The sequence below is a fragment of the Monopterus albus genome, unplaced genomic scaffold, assembly GCF_001952655.1.
Source record: "Monopterus albus unplaced genomic scaffold, M_albus_1.0 scaffold36.1, whole genome shotgun sequence".
Lineage (NCBI taxonomy): Eukaryota > Metazoa > Chordata > Actinopteri > Synbranchiformes > Synbranchidae > Monopterus > Monopterus albus.
Genome location: NW_018127916.1, coordinates 57,559 through 76,948, shown reverse-complemented (window position 1 = coordinate 76,948; position 19,390 = coordinate 57,559). Strand labels below are relative to the sequence as shown.

Sequence of the window (19,390 nt, the reverse complement as noted above, 5' to 3'; positions counted from 1 at the left end):
CATGCTCAGTTATACACACCCAGACAACTGAAGGCTGCGCTGTGGCTGCTGAGGTCATTGCACTAGGGAAGGGAAAAACGGACTCCCTCCACTACACCGCCTCCATCTTGAATAGCCATGTAATAGGGGATTCGCATAGTTTGTATATCGGGGCGCTGCGTAGTGTCAACAAGCCACATCTAAACAGCTTTCGACATGGACGACCTGTTCAGCCCGCGGAGGTAATTTGAGTAATATGCGGTTTGCGTTTACCTATAGCTGGTATGTATCAAGTGGGGTTTTTCCCCGTCGGTACTTTGAGCGCCGTTTGTACGAAACAGTCGGAGTGTCAGTGGTCACGAAGTTGTTCTGGCTAACGAGCTAGCCAAATAACATAATGTTACTGTCTCTTTAGCAGCTAGCACCTCCTGTCGAAAAACTGTTTTCTGCTCGTTTTAACGGAGCTAGTAGCCATTTCTGCAGCAGTTTATTTTTTTTAAACAATGTCAATAACGCAGATTGACCGTATGCATCGTTAAAAAGTCAGCTGTTAAATTCCCTTCGGGATTTATGCGTATTTACATGGGTGGTGTATGTAACGTTATGCCAACGACATGTGCAGACTAGCATTTATTTGCATACTTTGGCAAAAAATTAGCTGCTTGACGCGTTCATCCAGCTCGCACTGTCAACTTGTTAGATCTCCAAAGTAGCGCACACTGTTCTCGTAATGGTGGTGACCGTAGAAAGGAGCAGCTCGTTTATGTTGATGGGTTGTTGCGTCGGATTTCAATCGTGTAATGTAAGGAGACATCGCAGGTCACAGCTGAGATTGGTTCAGTGATTTGTGGGAGGGAAGCTGCTCTGAAGGCAGCCAGGGTTGCACACAGATGAGACGTCCGGGCGTGTAGGCTGCTGCTCGGCGTCAATTACGAAGTAATTGACAGGTAGTGTAGACGAGGCCGTCTTTAACTGTGTGAGCATAGTGGACACACTGATACTAGCAATGAACTGTTTGGTTGTTTTCAGGAGTCTGAACAACACACAGGGTGAGATCAGAGTGGGGCCAAGTCATCAGGTAAACCTCGCTAAATATTTCATACTGGATTTTGAAGTTTGTATATCCAAAAGTCGAATTATTTCTACTGTATTTGGCTAAAGAAATGTTTTGAAAACCTCAATGTTTAGTCACTAACTGAAATATGTGCAATCCTACCTGCTTTTCACAGGTTTTCTCTTTAGTGTCTTCATGGTTTAAGTTCATAATGATGCTGATCACACCTGTCTGCTCAGTGTAGGGCTGCAACTAATTATACAATATGTACTGGTATCACTTCCTAGAGCTGAAGTTAACACCTTGTCTGACCTACAGGCCAAAACCAGAAGATGTTCAGTTTGACAAAGAACACAATTCTCACATTGGAAAAACTAAACCCAGAAAATATTTGCCTTTTTTGTATTGAAAAGATTATTATAAAGTTATCAAAACTGCACATTTTTTGCTGATCAACCCTTTCAGATTTGAGAACCTATTTCAATATTTATGGGAAAGAGACTGCTGCATTATCAAACACCAGAATCTGTTTGAATATTGTCCTTTATCCATTAAATACCTTGTCAGACATTGTAATACATTATTTTTTAAAAGTTGCCAGCTAAATAACATTTGAAATTGAAGCAGCTGTTTTTCCTTTTCTTCTAGAGCTCTTGAAAATGTAATAAAAATTAAGCACTTGGATTTTTTTAATATAAATGTTAGCAGAGTGTACAGTTGATGTTTTCTAAAGATGTCTGTCTCGTCTCTTTCTGCAGGCCAAGCTTCCAGAGTTGCAGCCGCGGCCTGCTCCTAATTTACAGACGCAGACAGAGGGTGAGGAGCTGATGTGGACGCCTGGGGTCAACGACTGTGACCTCCTCATGTACCTCAGGGCTGCAAGGTCAGTGTCTGCTTTCTATACTTGATTAGTGGTACTTGGATAAATGTTGTCAGTCTTGAGCATGTGTAAAGGCTAGTGCCTTTGCAATAGAGGGCCAAAATATCTTTTTTTTTAATTGTTACCTTAATCTAATTTTATAATAATCTCTGATAAATTACCTGCAGATTTATCCTTACCAGAAAAAAACAAGATGCAGCTGCTATTTAATACCTTTAACTAAAAAATTCCATTTATTATGTAAGTTTTTGTCATTGCCATCCTTTAACTAAAGAAATATATTGTTGCTGCAAGCAAATACTATTTCACTATAAGACAATCCAATGCTTATAATAGATTAGGTGGTCCTTTATTGTTCTAACAAATTAACACAAAAAAATAAACAGGATTACTAGCTTTTTAACACAGTAGTCAGAAAAGTGTCACAAATGGGGAAGTAAATGCAAAACCGAACCATTTGTCGTTGGCCCATGTGAATGCCAGTGTGTTCCGCTCTCAGCTAGAAGCAAAACATTTAAATGTGTGAATGTAATTTAAGTCTTTTTGTTTCCAGATGGATGAGTGGTGATTTGATGTTTGTTCAAGGCTTCAGCACATTTTTCCACTGGCGGCATTTGTGTTCATTAAAAAATGTAGAATAGATTTCTCCAATGAGAAGTGTTGTGTCTGCAACAATTTCATTGCCTTCTTACCTGATTTCTTGGGCGTTATGTTGGCGAGAAAGCTGGTCTAACTGGGGCAAGGGACAAAGAGAAATGTGCTCAAGTTTTCTGCTGGAATCAGATTGAGCATTAAACAAACAAAAAAAAAATTTGCACTTGCCTGTTGTGTTAAATTCTCAAGGAGCATGGCAGCGTTTGCAGGGATGTGCGATGGTGGATCCACAGAGGATGGTTGTTTAGCAGCCTCCCGAGATGATACCACACTCAACGCTCTCAACATGGTGTGAATTTATAATCACCATTTTCCATTAAATTCCACAACAATATTTTATTGCATATTTACAAACTGTTTGTTTTTTTTACTCAATTACTAGCTCCATGCAAGTCATTATGATGCAGCGAAAGCTCTCCAGCGTCTGGTTAAGAAGCCTCTGCCAAAGCTCATTGAGAAATGCTGGTCAGAGGATGATGTGGTGAGACGTCTTGTGCCAGCAATAGAACGTCAGTGCTGATGTTTAGTTAGTCCTTAGCCAGATCAAATTATTGGTTATTAAACTGATACAAAGCTTTTCATGTATTTTAAATATACCTAACATGTTTAACAGTGCAGGGAGTTTAAAGTAAAAAGATGACATTTTTGATCACCTTCAATAACTGCTGTTAAAGCAGCAATGATACAAGCCTGCTGTAAAAGTGTTTTTAACCACTATCTTAAATAGCTGATCACTTTAATATGTCTATTGTAGTAATCACATCAGACATGTTTTATGAAGATTAACATTATCATTACTGGAGGCTTTTGTTTCAATGTGTAATATTTTACTATACCCACCTGTCTTTCTGTTTTCTCTATAGAAACGTTTCATCAAAGGCCTGAGACAATATGGAAAGAATTTCTTCCGCATCCGGAAAGACTTTCTGCCCAGCAAAAAGACTGTAATTCAACCTTTATTGCATACAGAACAATTTGTAATATGTGCAGTGACTCATATGAATATTGCCATATTCTTGATCGGAAACTTTTGTTGTTGTTTTTTTTTTTCCATCAGGGAGAGCTGATCACTTTCTATTACCACTGGAAGAAGACTCCTGATGCTGCAGGAACACGAGCGTGTCGACAACAACGCCGACAGCCGTCCTCCCGTAAGGCAAAGACCCATTCTGCTGCAGTTCCTGTCAGCACCCCATCACGAAATTATTCAGGTGACCACTTCATATTCCTCGGAAATCACTGCTGTTTATTTTTCCCCTCCATGGTTGTGCGGTGTGTGACATTGACATGAGTTGGACTTTTCTCCTGATCTTATGTTTTGCAGTGGATGTGAGTTCTGCCAGCGAGGATGATCTTGATAGTGAAGACAGTGAGCAGGAAACCAAGAGCTGCAGCCACTGTGGTACAACAAGTGAGTATAAATCTGTTTTAGATTTTTCTGATAGGGCAAAGGGTTATATTTTATATGTTGCTAATACTTTGTTTTCACAAACTTAAGTGTAAAGAAAATGCTTGGGATAGGATGTGCAAAAGTGCTTGACGGTTCTTTAAACAGTTTGTGAAACTGGCATTTTTCCCCAACAGATTCTAAGGATTGGCACCAAGGAGGAAGAGACAACGCTTTACTGTGCACGACTTGTCGCACATATGAAAACAAACACAGATGTCTGCCGATAGCTGCAAAATCTGCAGGCACGGCATTCATGTTTAAATCTGTGAAAGGGGAGGAAGAGGTGAACAGCAAGCATGGCATGAGGACCCGGCGCAGCAGGGCACCTGTAAGCCTGAGGCTGGCAGATCAGTCACACAATCATCTCTACACAACATATCAATATATACAAGGAATCAGATTTCAGAATGCTGTTTCATGTGTTTGCTGGGAAAATATCTTGTACATTCTGGGAAACATCTTTTTTGCTTGCATTTTAACGATGTCAACTTGTGACTACTTTTTAAAGCAGCTGTCGTCATTAAGAAGTGGCCACAGGAGGCTCACAGGCTCCCCCACCAGTGAGGACCAGAGGTTCAGTAACCAGCCCTCTCCTAGTGGAGTGACTTTGAACTCTCTGAGATCATCTTCCACTGACAACAAGAATGAGTCCAAAAAGAGGACAAACAAGGTAAACATAATCTACACATTTTGTATACTGTGTATATATGCACCTGTTAGGATGTTACTGACCCTGTGTGACCTGGTAAAGTGCCTGTTTGGCAGCACTTGCTTGCATAGTGGGAAAGAAGGTGCTACAAATGAAGAGGCTGACAGTGTGGCTGCTTTTCGATTATGTTGCGGTTGGAAGTGAGCTGATGTCAGCAGCCTCATAGCAACCTGGCAAATACTTAAGTACAGGATATACAGTCCTGTATGTATACAGATTCCTGGTTGCTTTGCAGTCATGCATTCACTCTTATGAAACAGTATTTTATTAACAGTGAACAGGATTTTTTTTTTATTCTAATTTTGGGCTGTCAGCAGATTTTCATCCAGTACAGTTGCAGATGTATTTTTATGGTGTTGTAGATGTCGAGAAGAGGCATTTAAATTCAGATTTAAAAAATTATCTCCACTGCAAAGCCATGGAGATTTGTCTTTGCAGTTCACTGGACAGTAACTGTTGGGGAGTTCTTCAAGAAATTGAAGTAATGAAATGTAGTTTGTCCCAGCTTTACATGTAAATGAAGTTATATTTGTTTGTGTAGTTGTTCCTTTATGATGCACGTTAATATGGTTTCAGTGTCAGTCATCTTCTGTCAACAATTAACACCACAGTGTTACAAAATATTTTGCTGTGTCCGCAGAAGATAAAAGAGGAGGTAACGTCACCAAAGACGACAAAACGTGCAAGGGAGAGTCCTGCTCAGGAGCCTGATGAGCCTGAAAAAGTTGCACCCAAAAGGCCAAAGACGCAGGTGAGAGGGAATGTCACTTAATGTCAAATGCCACTTAATAAAACACGTACTACTCTACAGTCTTAAAATTCAGGAATGGGTTTCAAAGCATTGTGATATAATTCCATTTCGGAAGCTCATTCTGAATAATCTGAGCACAGAACAGTATCTAACAATATGTTGGTATGCATGAATTGGGCACAGCATGATCCTGGTTTATTTGCTCTACCAGGATCCACAGGGCTCCCGGTCAGACGCAGAGGAGGAGAGCTCTTCAGAAAGCCGCAGTGCTCAGGATGATGGCAGCAGTGACACCAAAGATATTGATCAAGACAACCGCAGCTCCTCGCCCAGCATTCCCAGCCCCCAGCGGGGCAACGAAAGCGACTCAGACTCATCTGCCCAGCCGAACGGCGTCCCACCAGACCCCGCTGCCCCTGCTGCTATACTGGCTGACACACCAGTCCTGCAGATTGTCCCTTTTCAGGGTCCTCCCATCGCTCCACAGTCACCACAAAGCATCCCCTCTACTGATCCTGCTCAGAGTCCCCCTCCTCCTTCCCCAGACCCCCCACAGCCAGCTGCTGGTCAGTCACCTGCCACAGTGGGTCCAAACAGCCGACCACAGCCCGCCTCTCACTCTCTTTCTGGTCCACCTCCTCTACCATTGGGTCAGAACTCTCTTTCTCCGACTTTTCAGGTCCCCCCTGCTCTCAGCTCTGCGCAGCCTGGACAGTCACATGGCCTGTCGCCTCAGGCCCCCCAGCGACCCCCACCCTTCTTTAGGGAGTCACAGCTCCCCCAGCCTCCTCTTTCTGGCTCCCAAATCAAGCCTCCTCCCACCACCCCAATTCCACCTTCACACAAGCAGCTACCACACCAGTCCTCTACACCTTTCCCCCAAATGCCCTCCAATCTGCCCCCTCCCCCTGCTCTAAAGCCCCTCAATTCTCTGCCCAACCAGCATCCTCCTGGTGCCCCACCTCCCCCTCTTCAGCTCATGTCACAGCCTTTGCCAATGCAGTCACTTCCAACCCAACTCCCAGTGATCTCTCAGGTGCAAACCCACCTTGTGAAGAGCACTACGACTTCTCAACCAGCTGCTGCAGCCTCACATCCTCTCACCTCTTTAACATCCTCTGCTATTGGGCCTGTCCCGAGCCTGCAGCCTTCCTTCCCACCTCTTCCTCTGAGACCCGCGGCAAACAGCACAGCAGGGGGATCGCATGTTCAGATTAAAGAAGAGCCACTGGATGAGATGGAAGAGGCAGAGAGCCCACCGTCTCCACCTCGGAGCCCCTCGCCAGAGCCCACCGTTGTTAACATGGCAAGCCACGCCAGCCAGTCTGCACGGTATGCTTGAAGACATTCTGTAGAAAGTGCCCTTTAAAAAAATTGACCATCTTTTGTACTGCTATGAGAGCACATATACCACATTACTCACAATACAGCAATCAGCCTGAGTGGCCTGAAAACCAAACATTATTTAAACAAATAACTCATTTTACCCCAGTTATCTACAGTAAGGCACTCAATTGGAGGTGAAACCCAGAGTGAACTAATCAGAAATGTCCGTTATAGTCGTCAGTTGAGTTGTAAAGCGGCTTGTGTGCATAACTTAAGGTCTAAGCTGAACCAGGAAAGAGCTCTGAAAGCTCACATGAATGTTTTCAGCAGCTTGTTTGGGCCATAACTTTAACATTCACTTTAGTTTTCATTTTCAAATAGCTGATTTATATAACATGGTTAAATCTCTGCGATTGGTGCCTGAAATGTCATTATAACTGACATGGATTATTCCCAAAACTGCAAATATAACATGACACCTTCTCAGCCTGTTGCAACTTTGTGTAAATTAAGTTTGGCAAATGCACACCTGTTATTTCTTTCAGGTTTATCAAACACTTGGATCGTGGTTACAACTCCTGTGCTAGAACCGACTTGTTCTTCACTCCCCTTTCTTCCTCTAAACTGGCCAAGAAAAGGGAGGAGGCTGTGGAAAAGTCGAGGAAAGAGGCTGAGCTCAGTGCTCGACAAGAACGTGAAAGGGAGAAGGAACGAGAACGGGAGGCAGACAGAAACGCTGTGAGTGAAACACTCCTACATTGTTTTTTCAAACATCATCTCTGTTGCACAAACCAGGTAAGTGTCATCTCACACACTGTCTTTACTTATAGAGAGCCTCCAGCTCTTCCCATGACAGTCGTATGAGTGAGGCCCAGATGGTAGCTCAGGGCCACGGACGTCCCTCCTTTGATCAGCCGCCCACCAGTGTAGTTGCTGTGCCCCCCTACATTGGCCCTGATACACCTGCTCTGCGCACCCTGAGTGAATACGCTCGACCACATGTCATGTCCCCCACCAACCGCAACCATCCTTTCTATGTGTCCCTGAGCCCCGGCGACCCCTTGCTGGCCTACCATATGCCCGGCCTGTACAGTGCTGAACCCAGCCTGAGAGAGCGTGAGCTGAGGAGCCTCAGAGAGAGAGAACTCCGTGAGCGGATGAAGCCTGGCTTTGAGGTCAAGCCTCCAGACCTGGAAACCTTACACCCTTCGGCCAACCCCATGGAGCACTTTGCCAGACATGGCGCACTGGGTTTTCCTCACATTCCCGGGCCTCCCCACCCCTTTGCACCTTTCCATCCCGGGCTGAACCATCTGGAGCGGGAGAGGATGGTGCTGGCAGGACCTCAGCTGCGCCCAGAGCTGAGTTACGCAGAGCGGCTCACTGCAGAGCGGCTTCATGCGGAGAGGATGGCCTCTGTGGCGAATGACCCCGCTGCTAGGCTGCAGATGCTCAATGTGACACCGCATCATCACCAGCACTCTCACATTCACTCTCACCTCCATCTGCACCAGCAGGACCCCCTCGGTCAAGGTGAGGTTGGATTGTTGATTCTGTGGATTTCGGGAAGCTAATTAGGCAACAGAAAACCGTCTGGAGGTGGACAGGTAACCTCTGTTTACTGTACCTCGTATTTCTACCTACAGGTTCAGGCCCTCATCCTCTAGTGGACCCTCTGGCAACAGGACCACGTTTGGCCCGAATCCCCTTCCCTGCTGGCCCGATCCCCAACCCTTTACTCAGCGATCTTCCTCATGATCATGAGATGCTGCACCACCCGTTGTTTGGTTTGTAGTCTTAACAGTTTTACGGCCTGCAAACTGAGTCTTGTCATAATGCAGCTTTTCTAGTTTCTTCTTATGTTTTTGCTTTCCAAAGGAGCTGCATATCCACGAGAGCTGCCAGGCCCAATTCCTCCAATGTCTGCTGCTCACCAGCTCCAAGCCATGCATGCTCAGTCTGCAGAGCTGCAGAGGATGGCAATGGAGCAACAGTGGCTGCATGGGCATCACCTGCATGGAGGCCCTCTGCCAAGTCAGGAAGATTATTACAGGTGAGGTCTTTGAATGCTGGAAGAGCTTGCAAACATTTAAGTAATAATTCAGTAGCATATTGGCCTGAATATATGACAACCCATATGCGTAACAGCCTTTTGGACAAAGAGTCTTTGAAGCCTTTTAGTTTTTGGTTGTTTTTTTTTTACATAAAATACATTAAAGCATCACATAGGAGCCAGTATTATGAAGGTACTCTGCATTCAAAAAAAATCTAATTTCATGAATCTAGTTTGCGGTGAGAATGCAGAACCCCCGTTTTCTAATGTAATATAAGGAAAAATAAAATGGTACATTGGGTAATAAATATTCTTGGCTCAGATTCTCTGCCTCAAAGCAGTTTGATCAGGGAACAGGGTGTGGTCAAGTCACTGTTGTGCCAAGAGCTGACTGCATGAATTGAAAATAAATATTAGGAATGAATAAAATAATGCTATAAAAGAAATGAAGAAACTTAATTTCTCTCATTTACCCGTGTTTAAAAACATGCTGTTACATTAATGGTAAATATGCTGCTTATAGGGGCAATTCGTTAATATTTCCTGAGCATTTTTTGTTATTGTACAGTTGCTTCACATAGTTTTACTGCACCCTGCAGCCAAATTGGGTGACATTTAGTTGTATTCATGTAACCTGCATGACAAGCCAACTCACGTTTGTTTCTGTCTTCTGAAGCCGTATGAAGAAAGAAGGTGACAAGCCGTCGTGAGTGCCAGGTGGTGCATTTTATGAAACCCTACACTTATATCTAATAGAGTACAGTGTAATTTTGAGACCATAAGAGAATATGTCGGTTTTTTGTTTTAACATATTTTAGAAAAGACTATGTGAATCTTTACGTGCATTCCTTGTTCAGCACTTAACGGGACAGTCCATAGCTCGTCTGAGATCTCATCACTTAAGACATCATACTAGATTTATTATCAAAATAATGAACAATCTCCCGTTCATGGGACATGAAAAACAAAAAAGGATATTCTCTAACAAACTGTCAAACAGTTTCTTATGCAGTGATATAAATGCTCTAATAAGAGATATGAACACAGACTGGCTTTGGTGTTGGGTTTAAATATCCCTATATTGATTTCTAAATGATTTCCTTGTACAGAATTTAAATTGATGTCCAAATGATTGTAACAATCTAGCATGTTTTAGTTTTCAGCAAACTAGAGTAGCAAGCTGCATTGTGGTGTTTAGACTCCGAAAGTACAGTAGAGGTTGTTTTACTTATAAATCTACTAAGTATTTGTCTAAATCCTAAAGTTTTATATATCAAAATATCTTTTCACAATATAACCGAAGCTTTTATTCGCTCATTTTGTGATTGTAAATATTACATGTTCACAGTATTCTATGAATGAATAATAATAATAATAATAATATAGCAGTAGACGTGGACACTCGACCCTTAATTCAGTACGATAGCAGTAAATCATAAGCTATAAACATTATATAGTATTGTACTGTGAGGTGATTATTAATTGGACTATGATCTGTCACTACAGACAGTTAATTTAGAACAGTGTATTTGAATAATTTTGATAATTCAATTGGAGAGAAACAATCTTTGGCAGTTTATTGGATCTTTAAAAAGAACTACCACTAAATTCAATATTTATGTGATATAATATGAATGTGTATCCACTGTATATTTATTTCAATAAATATTTCTGCAGTGACACCTTTTTTTTGCACTTGGCGTTCTTCTGTGTGGGTATAAACAAGGCAAGTGGTATAAACTGTAGAAAAGTAACTGCATAGATCAGCTTAGACTGAGAGGACAGTTGCATATTCATTGTTTTATTGCACAAAATCCGTAATACATTGAAAATTGTATGTACCCCGTTTTGTTTGACAAGGAATATGAAGTGTTCTGATGAAACTAATTTAGTTTACACAAGTGTTTAAACAGTGTTACTGACAACAACAGATCACTTAGAGGGAATATCTGACACAGCAGTACTTACAAAGATGTGTTCAGTCAAAGCCACTAATGAGAAAATCTTTTGGCGTGAATTTGTAGCAGTTTGGTTTTACATTCACTGCTGTTTCAGACCAGGTTTTCAAAACTCACAACTTAAATAATCAACTGTAACCTTTTCTCCAGTATACATACAAACCTGACCAATACTGTATTCACAACTTGACTTTGTCAGACTTTTATCATTTCCATCCTCCACAGACACTTTGCATGAGTACATCAAAAACTTGTAAGTGCTATTACAGTTTAGCTTGATTGTAGCTCTATAACCTACAGATCCGTGTTTGAGGCAAAACAGTACATTAACAAAATGGTACCTGTTTAAAGGTACAAGTTTCTATACTTGCATTATGGTCCATGTATCAGTGTCAGTTTACCAGACCTGACAAAAGTTTTTACAAGTTTAAAACGCAGATGAAATGTTTTTGCTTTTGCTGAAGAGGCAAACTAGTTTCAGGCTGCAAATGACTTAAAATAAGACTGTTGACATTCAGTATTTCCTCTTGTTTATCCTATGAAAATGTCAAAATCAACAGCATCTTGATCCTTTTGTCTGTGTTGCCAAAGCCTGATTTAGCTTATTTCTCTGTGTAATAAACCTCTGTCATTGAAACGCTGTTAAAAAAAACATAAGTGAGACACGCTATTGCACTGGCTGACATTTTCCATTAGCAGGAACAGGGTCACTGCCATTTATTTTAGGTCAGACCTATACACAGTCCTGCTGCTAGCAGTACTCACTAGTGCACCTTCTGTGTTGGTGAAAATAGTCATTAGGGGGCCAGAACAAATTGAGAGTAATGAATTTTTGGTTTCAGTATTAGAGGCTTTGTTGAAAATGTAAAGTGTCACCAGCTTTATCCTGTGAAACAGCAACTTGCTAACTTCTACCATAACATGCTGTTTTGTAACTTTAGAAATCAATGCATACATGGATGGACCCAGGTGAAAATGTTTGGAAATGACATTTCTTGTGACACCATGAAGTATCAGCGATTGTCCAGAGGAGGTGGATTCTTCACATACTGCTGCAGGTACTGGATCGCCGACAGTGCGCTCACATTTGCTAGCAGAGCTGAACAGGATTGCAGTAGAGGTTAGTATGTAGAATGGGATGTTGTCAAGCCATACAGTATTCTTCATGTTTAGTGCTTAAAGCCTCTGAAATATCCAATGTCTTCACTAAATAAGCAACAGTTACAATTTTAATTTAACAATTTTCCACGAAAAACTACTGCAGTCAAGCCCCTGTGAATATTTATACTGATTTGTTTATTATTTGAAAATTTATCCCAATAACAAAGGTTGAGCTGACTTAGCGTTTAGAAATAATTCAAGTGTACCAACAGACCACTCTCTATTCTATTTTCTAGGAAACTCCTTTGCAGATTATGTGGAAATAACTGGAAATAAGACCTGTTAAAAAGTGTTACCAAACATTCTTGCCTGCAATTTATTAAAGGTTTAACACTTAAAAATAATCACATTTTAAATCTGATGGTGCTAAACTGTGAGAAAATCCAGAACAAAAACAGTGCTATGTAAAATAATTCAGAATCTTACAACAAAAGGCAGGTCCTTTAATACTGTATTTCAGAATGATAACGGTTTCACGCAGTACCTGCTTTCCAGGCATCATCAGCCTGTGGATCAGAGGATCCTAGCACCCAGGAGGCGAAGGCAATGCAGACCAAACACATATCAGACTGCTTCAGCTTAGAGAAGATGCCCTCTCGCCCTGTCAGAGAGACAAACATGCACCGAAAAGTCTGTAGAATTCATTTAGTTGTAGCTGTGCTGTTAACACATTGTTTTTCCATCCTGTCCAGCATTTAAAGAACTCAGTCTTACTTGTTGCATGTCTGGTTCCCCAGATCCTCTGCTTCACTGCTACCTCTCCAAACACTTGAGCAGGAGGTGAAGAGACTCTTTCCTCATTGAGCACAGTTACTGGTGGACCCCCTGTCTTTATGGCAATCGTCTCAGTCTCAACTGGAAAAACCCACCCGGATCTCTGGCACCAGATGCTACCTTTGTCATGGAAATTAATCTTCCTTATCGCCAGGAAAGTTCTCCAACTGTGAGATCCACCTCCAGCTGCTGTTGATGACTCGCAGCCACTGGCCTGGGTGAAAGCACGAGACACGACTCTGACTGGAGAGACGTTCTCCTCCCTGCGGTCTGCACTCAAAAAAACATAATCCGGTTTTGGGAATGTGAGTTCTCTTAGCATGAGATGAGTGCATGAGAAGATCGGAACGGGCTTTTCTTTGCTGCACTGGAAATCATGGAGGGGAGAGAATGACATTTGATCCCTGAATGTACAGAGAGTGTAGTCAGACACAGGGGACACTGAGATGTCCTTTGGATCATAGACAGTGACGTGCCCAGAGTCATTCTCTGGTTCATCCTCTGTGAAAATATACTCAAACACTTCTGGAAAAGCTGTTTGGTAATGTTTATCCAGTATGTTTGTGTCGGATAGGAAGGACGCTGGTCTTAGTATCCCCAGGCTGTCACTCTCTTTCACAACCATGTTTTCCTTTGGAGACCAATAGCTGCTCTCAGCTTGTATTTTGTATATACCTTTGCTTTTTGTTATTTGTCTTGGCCATGCAAGTTTGCATGTATGTGACTCCTGATCCTCAAAACACTGTCCTGCGAAGTCCTCTAAAAGCACAGGTGTCTCCTTTCCATCAGAGCTCGTGGATGTCTCCTCCTCCTGTAAGAAGAAAGGAGAGTCATTCATTCTTTGTTGGGTTTTGCCTTGAGGATCGGGACTGGTGCTCCTGCTGGTGCCAATAAACTGCCAGTAGTCCTCTTCAAAATCTGAGGTGGAAAACTCAGAGTTTGAGCGATGTGGCTTGGACTCATCAGGCTGTGTGAAATAGTCAGAATCAGCAGTGTCCAATGCATCCATTAGACCGCTGTCAGAGAGACGATGCTCCAAAGTGTCAACCAAAGAACTGTGATCATCTACATTTAATGTCACTGTTTCTTGTATTTCCCTGGGAGATGCGCTTCTACTCATCCTAAGCTGCAAGATGTCGTTTATTGTCAGTTTTTCCATTTCATCCCAAAATGTAGAAATGGCATACACAGGTCGCATGTGGCCGACAGCTTCACCATATGTTTCAGGGCTGTCGGCCATGAAGCAAGGTGTTATAGTTAAATCAGGAACAGGGAGAGGACTGAGCAGACTTCCTGAAGAAATAGCAGATGCCGAAAGATTGATTTTGTGTTTCTGGGGTACAGGCTTGTCTGAGGGCATGCAGAGTGCTGCGCTGCATGTGTCATGATTACATGCAGTATTATCTGGCGTTTTGTTGGCTCTTCGGCCGGCGGATGGAAAGGTCAGGGTAGGCTCAACAATAGTGCTTTCATAGCCACCACAGCTGGTGGCTGGTACACTACAGCAGGGAGTGCTATCACAACAATATACTTCTCTGTGCTGTATATCAGTCTGATTTGATAGAGGGCTGTTGGTTGTTAGAGATAATGAGGAGTGCAATTGTTGTTTTTCTGTGAGATGGTCTTTAAGAGGATGTTGAGGTTCCTCCACTGATTCAGCAGCAGACAAACTGTTTTCAGAGTCATAAGTGTGAATAGAGGAGAACTCAACGTTGTCTTTGAGCTCGTCTGAGTTGACAATGTCCAGCTGTGAAGGGTCTTTAGGGGTAAATGTGTCCAGTGATGTGGAGCTGCCAGGTTCATGTTTGTTCCTGTCCACCACTGGCTCAGTATTATGTCCTTTTGGGCAGTGAGAGAATACCTGTTTTTCCGGCACGGTGTCTACTTCACAAGACACTTGCAATAAATCTGAAGTGCTCTCAGGAATTATTTCAGCACTTGGACACTGTCTTAAGCTTTGAAACAAATTTTGTTTTGATTGAGTGAATCCCCTCACGTCCCTCCCCCCCTCAGATGCATTTTTATCTTTGTTTATCTCCAACTCCAAGTCATGTTCAAGTGATTTCTCCTGCCTACGACTGCAAATGCGACTGTTCTTACAGGGTTTTTTTTGCCATCTTTTTTTTTTTACAGAGGTGGCAGCCACCGGCCATCCTGCAGGGCTATCGTTCACTGTCACGAACCACCGCTCCTTCTCTGCATGTGAAGCGACAGTGCTCACGTCCTCGCTCACAGTTCCCTCTGTAGCATGTTGCACATTCACATTTACTTCTGTTTGGATTAGAAACAATGGATCATGTTTGTTTCTGGAATGATCAGTTTCTATTTGCAGATCTTCATCTTCTCTTTTCAACACTCCTGATACTCCTGAGCACTGAACATGTACTTGTTCAGTTTGAGGTGTGTCTCTACTGTCATTTGTCTCCTCTGTGATGTCTTCTGCAGTTTTCATGTGCACCTCTTTTGCACTGAGGGTATTTCCTTCAGGACAAACGAGGCATATTTCAGACTCCACCTGTGACACTCTGTCTTGTTCCCCTCCTGTAGCACTCTTGTTCAGATGCACCAGTAACTCAAAACAGCTTGCTCCTTCTGTGCTGCATCCTGCATAGCTGCTCTCAGCTTCATCACTGCTCACATCAGGACTCTGCTGTGGCTCCTGCTGGCCTGTGCTGAAGACTGAACACAAGTTTGTTGAATCCTCTGATTCGCTGAGGCTCAAGCTGTCAGAGCAGGCAAGTAAAGGCTGCTGCAAACTGCACTCCTCACTGTCCTCACAGAAGCTTGTCCAGTCGTACTCAGCAATGTGCATGCTATGATCTAGATCATCCATTTCAATACATCACATGCTCTTCAGTCTGAAAAAAGATGAGTGGTTGGAATGTTACAGATTTTGATTAGGATTTTACATCAAAAATACCAAGGCACAGTTCATCCTTGATGTGCCCACTGAGTTATAGGTAGTTACATCAACACATCTGAATTTAAATGTGTTTTCTGAAGCTTTACTTAGCTTGTAATCAGGTGCCAGTAGGAAACTGTTGTTTAAAAAGCACAAAAGCTGCTATGGTGGTTTAAAGACCTCTGAGAGCAGCAGAGGACTTTGGGCACAAGCTCCATAACAGACCCCAAAATACTCTAGGTCATGTGACCTGATAAGACGTTCAGCTGTCCAGTGTCAGGGTACAGTTTACTGTATCAAATTAACAAACACTCTCTGTGAGTTTTTATTTAGAAATGCAAACTTGTTACAAAAGTAAATAAACATATTTTTACTATAAACAGTGCCTCCTCAAATTTCTTAAAACATACAGTATCTTATATTTGGCATTTGGTCAACAATGTTTGCACTGTTTATCTTCAGGTTTAAATGTTTTCATTGTATATAAAGGTGTGTAGTTATTAAGATGAGACTAATTTTCAGCATAACAGACTCTTTATTAAACTCTTTCTTCTGCCTTAAGTCAAAGTCATTAAAGGTCAAACTAACACAAAGCTTCAGTAAAGTACTGTGGTACTATGTTTTTAATAGTAAATAAGAACCTACCTGTTGCAAAGGGAGGAAACGTTCAGTTTGAAGGCACCAGTGTTTTCTCCCTGCAGGGACATTTCTGTTCTGGTGTCTGTCTGTCCTTGCATATGTCAGGCTGGGGCCTTGCACTCAGCTGTTATAAATATAGGAGTGTGTCCAGTCACATGTAGCTGCTGGTGCAAACATCCTTCCCTATGTTAACAAAGGTTTGACATTTCTGTGCACTAAAATATAAGCTGCCCTACATTTTTCAGGGGTAAGATCAGTAGTGGATCATATTTTTAGACTATAACATAACAGACATACAGTACATGAACAGTAGACATTCCTGTTGTGACAAAGGATATTTTATTCATATAATTAACTTAAAATGACAAAATCTGAGCAAATGTCAAATCTTTTTTATAAATTTACAAATATATTTTATTTTTAAACCACACTTTAGCCTGTTTTAGTTGAATTTCCTTCCTAAATATGATTTTAATCACAAAACCTTGCTGTCATTACAATCACTGTAATCCTAGAGTATTTAACACTTTCACTAGTTTCTGCAAATGCTGAAATAAACAGGACTGTGGGGTAAATATACAGTATATTTTCAAAATGCATCTATAAATGTAAATTTGATTATATTTACCATCCCATGACTAGTGCATTAAAAAAAAAAGCACAGAAACAATGAATAGGGAAAGGTCCTTTATTTCTGCAAACATTACACACATCTTCATGGCACTGAAACTAGAATATATACATTACAATACACAAATTGTATAAAAACAATATGTACATGTATTCAGTTTATGGTTGTCTGTACAACAGCAAATACGAAGCAAAAAAATAAATTAAAAAAAATTCATGGTATGATCGCTTTTCCGATTCATTTCAAATTGCTCCACATATACTGAACAAGGAACTGAATCTTTACCGCCTTAGTGTTGTCTAGATATAAAAACTATATGATCTAATACCGCACAGCAAATGAAACCAGCCTTTGTTTAAAACTGAGCACAATCAAGGCCCCTGGATATTATTCATCACATTGAGACCAAACGTTTCCCCATATAAAACTCAGTGGCCCACAAAAATCACAGTAATGGCATACAGTAAAAGCCAGTTTCTTCAGACAACATTTGGCAAAGCTAACAGTAGTCAAGTAATGTTCACAATGCAACAATAATGTTGCCAGTTATAAAACAAAGCAATCTGAACCATATTTGATATCAACAAGTTAATTATTTCTTTAAATTAAGGTTCAACATTAGCTGATGACAGCAGGCAGAGAAAAATATTGGAATTAAAATGTACTTCATTGGGAAAAAAAAGGTATTTAAAAAAAAAGTAGAAGGATCACAGAACTTCATATGATAAGAAAACAGGATTTTGTGGTAAAAGGGGGCTGCTGTGTTTGTTGTACACGTGAAATACGTTCACCTTGGCTGAGCTCACAAAATTAAATACATATGAAACAAAATAAAACAGATCAATTAATCAATCATCGATCCGGCTCCTACAGTAACTCTCCCTAAAACGTCCTGGTCCACCAGAAGAATACCAATGCTACTAGACACAAACTTGGCTTGATTCTAATAAGTAAAAGTCAGTGCTTTTTTACAAAGTGCAAATAAGTAGTACTCGTGCAAAAAAAAAAAATTAAAATAATAATTATGTCATCATAGTGACGTCACTTTGTCCCAGAAATCAGTGTCACTGTCAGCTTGGTCACTGGCTGGATCCATCTTGAGTTTAAACAGACAAATCCACATATTTATGAAACCGATCACTTAAAATAACAGTTGTACACTTTGGGAAATGCATCTTTTGCTTTCTTGCTCAGATGAGAGGATCGATATAGAACGTAAATGTGTCAGGAGATGTTAGCTTAGCACAAACACTGGAAACAGATGAGGGGCAGCCAGCCTCACTCTGTACAAAGATAACAAAAATCAACCTCCTGCACCTCTAAAGTTTGCTAATGAACACATTAGGTCCAATTTAAAAAAAAAAAAAATCAAAAGGGGACAAAAAAAAGTTTGATGTTGCCGATTACATTCCAGCTGTTCTCAGGAAATAAAGAGCAGTTTGAGAGATATAACGCGTTAATTACTGATTTTTACAGGTACAACTTTTTTTTTTTTTAAACCTTTGGAGAGCACCAGGCTAGCTGTTCCTAATTTTTCCAGTCTTTGTGCTAAGCTAAGCTAACTGGCTGGTGGCTCCAGCCTCATATGTACTTTACAGACAAGGGAGTGGCATCTTCTCTTTGTAAGCACATTTCCCTAAATGTTGAAGTATTTCTTTATCAATGTGTCACACTTTCATTGCCCAAGTTTAAAAAGTCAACTGAATATACTGTACCTGTCAAACAACAGATAAACTGCCTAATAACAGTGTTTTGACTGAGAGATGAATGACTCATCACAGCAATGCTGCAGGAGTGCACAGGAAATACACTTCGGCTTGTGATATTTCAAATGAACAAATACTCAAACTTTTTCCTGGATTATTTTGTAGTTATTGTTGTGTCTGCTTATTTTCAAAGAACAAAAATGAATTTAATGTGAATGAGTTAAAATGGTCTGACTGGGTACTGATTGTTTTCATTAAAATACACCGAGTAAATGCACCAGCTGCATTTACGGTTTAATTTGGCCACAAGTCAGCTGGTCTTTTTCACTTTTCTGAACCTTCACAAGAGAAGAAAATCAAACATCCTTTCTGAGCTTCCTCTCCTACCTGCACCAGTATGCCCATCCCTCTTCCTACACATTATAGACTTTAGTAGTGGATGTGCTGGGTAAGGTGGTGGCACTGTTCACTGCTGACGACGCAGAGGGCCGCTCCCTTCTGACATATCTTGGCTTCCTCACTTCAAAAGAAATACAAAAACATACAATCATATGTGTAAAAAAACAAGGAGACATGCACTGAAGCTGTCCGTTGCACCCCCATTTAGCATGTCTTATGTGTCCCTTATATCCAAGATCACCTCTTTTGTGCATACGACACTCCTCAAAAAGACTAAAAACCCTCACTGGCATTGCCAAATAGTCCTGGATAATGTTTTAACTGCTCGGATTTACTCACTAGCTTCACACAATACTATAACCTG

General features: G+C 41.3%; 2 protein-coding genes across 3 annotated transcripts in view; one reads left to right on the top strand and one right to left on the bottom strand.

Moving 5' to 3' along the window:
• The first annotated feature begins 18 nt into the window (after positions 1–18).
• On the top strand, positions 19–10,505 carry rereb (arginine-glutamic acid dipeptide (RE) repeats b). Of its 2 annotated transcripts, none has more exons than XM_020598046.1 (17): positions 19–221; positions 1,009–1,057; positions 1,792–1,916; positions 2,757–2,856; positions 2,950–3,048; positions 3,431–3,511; positions 3,625–3,778; positions 3,892–3,978; positions 4,152–4,345; positions 4,529–4,687; positions 5,367–5,477; positions 5,689–6,809; positions 7,349–7,541; positions 7,634–8,336; positions 8,450–8,590; positions 8,682–8,856; positions 9,533–10,505. In XM_020598046.1, exons 1-17 carry the CDS (start codon positions 196–198, stop codon positions 9,564–9,566), a joined length of 3,552 nt encoding a protein of 1,183 aa, XP_020453702.1. In that variant the 5' UTR covers positions 19–195; the 3' UTR covers positions 9,567–10,505. The 2 variants fall into 2 exon arrangements, with proteins under 2 accessions (XP_020453702.1, XP_020453701.1); XM_020598045.1 differs by having other exon boundaries at positions 4,526–4,687; positions 9,533–10,504.
• A 6,468-nt stretch (positions 10,506–16,973) lies between these two features.
• The window catches only part of cunh1orf159 (chromosome unknown C1orf159 homolog), a 10,335-nt gene continuing 7,918 nt past the window's right edge, over positions 16,974–19,390 (bottom strand). The window contains exon 9 of the mRNA XM_020598007.1: positions 16,974–19,149. Coding sequence (XP_020453663.1) covers positions 19,041–19,149 — 109 coding nt within the window. The 3' untranslated portion in view covers positions 16,974–19,040. The remainder of the gene's footprint in view (positions 19,150–19,390) is intronic.

Bases quoted from the DNA above. Each gene is read 5' to 3' on its own strand.
- rereb (XM_020598045.1), top strand. From the start codon at position 196: ATGGACGACCTGTTCAGCCCGCGGAG. The intron at 1,058-1,791 runs GTAAACCTCGCT...CTCTTTCTGCAG, and splicing joins GAGTGGGGCCAAGTCATCAG to GCCAAGCTTCCAGAGTTGCA. The intron at 3,512-3,624 runs GTAATTCAACCT...TTTTTCCATCAG, and splicing joins TTCTGCCCAGCAAAAAGACT to GGAGAGCTGATCACTTTCTA.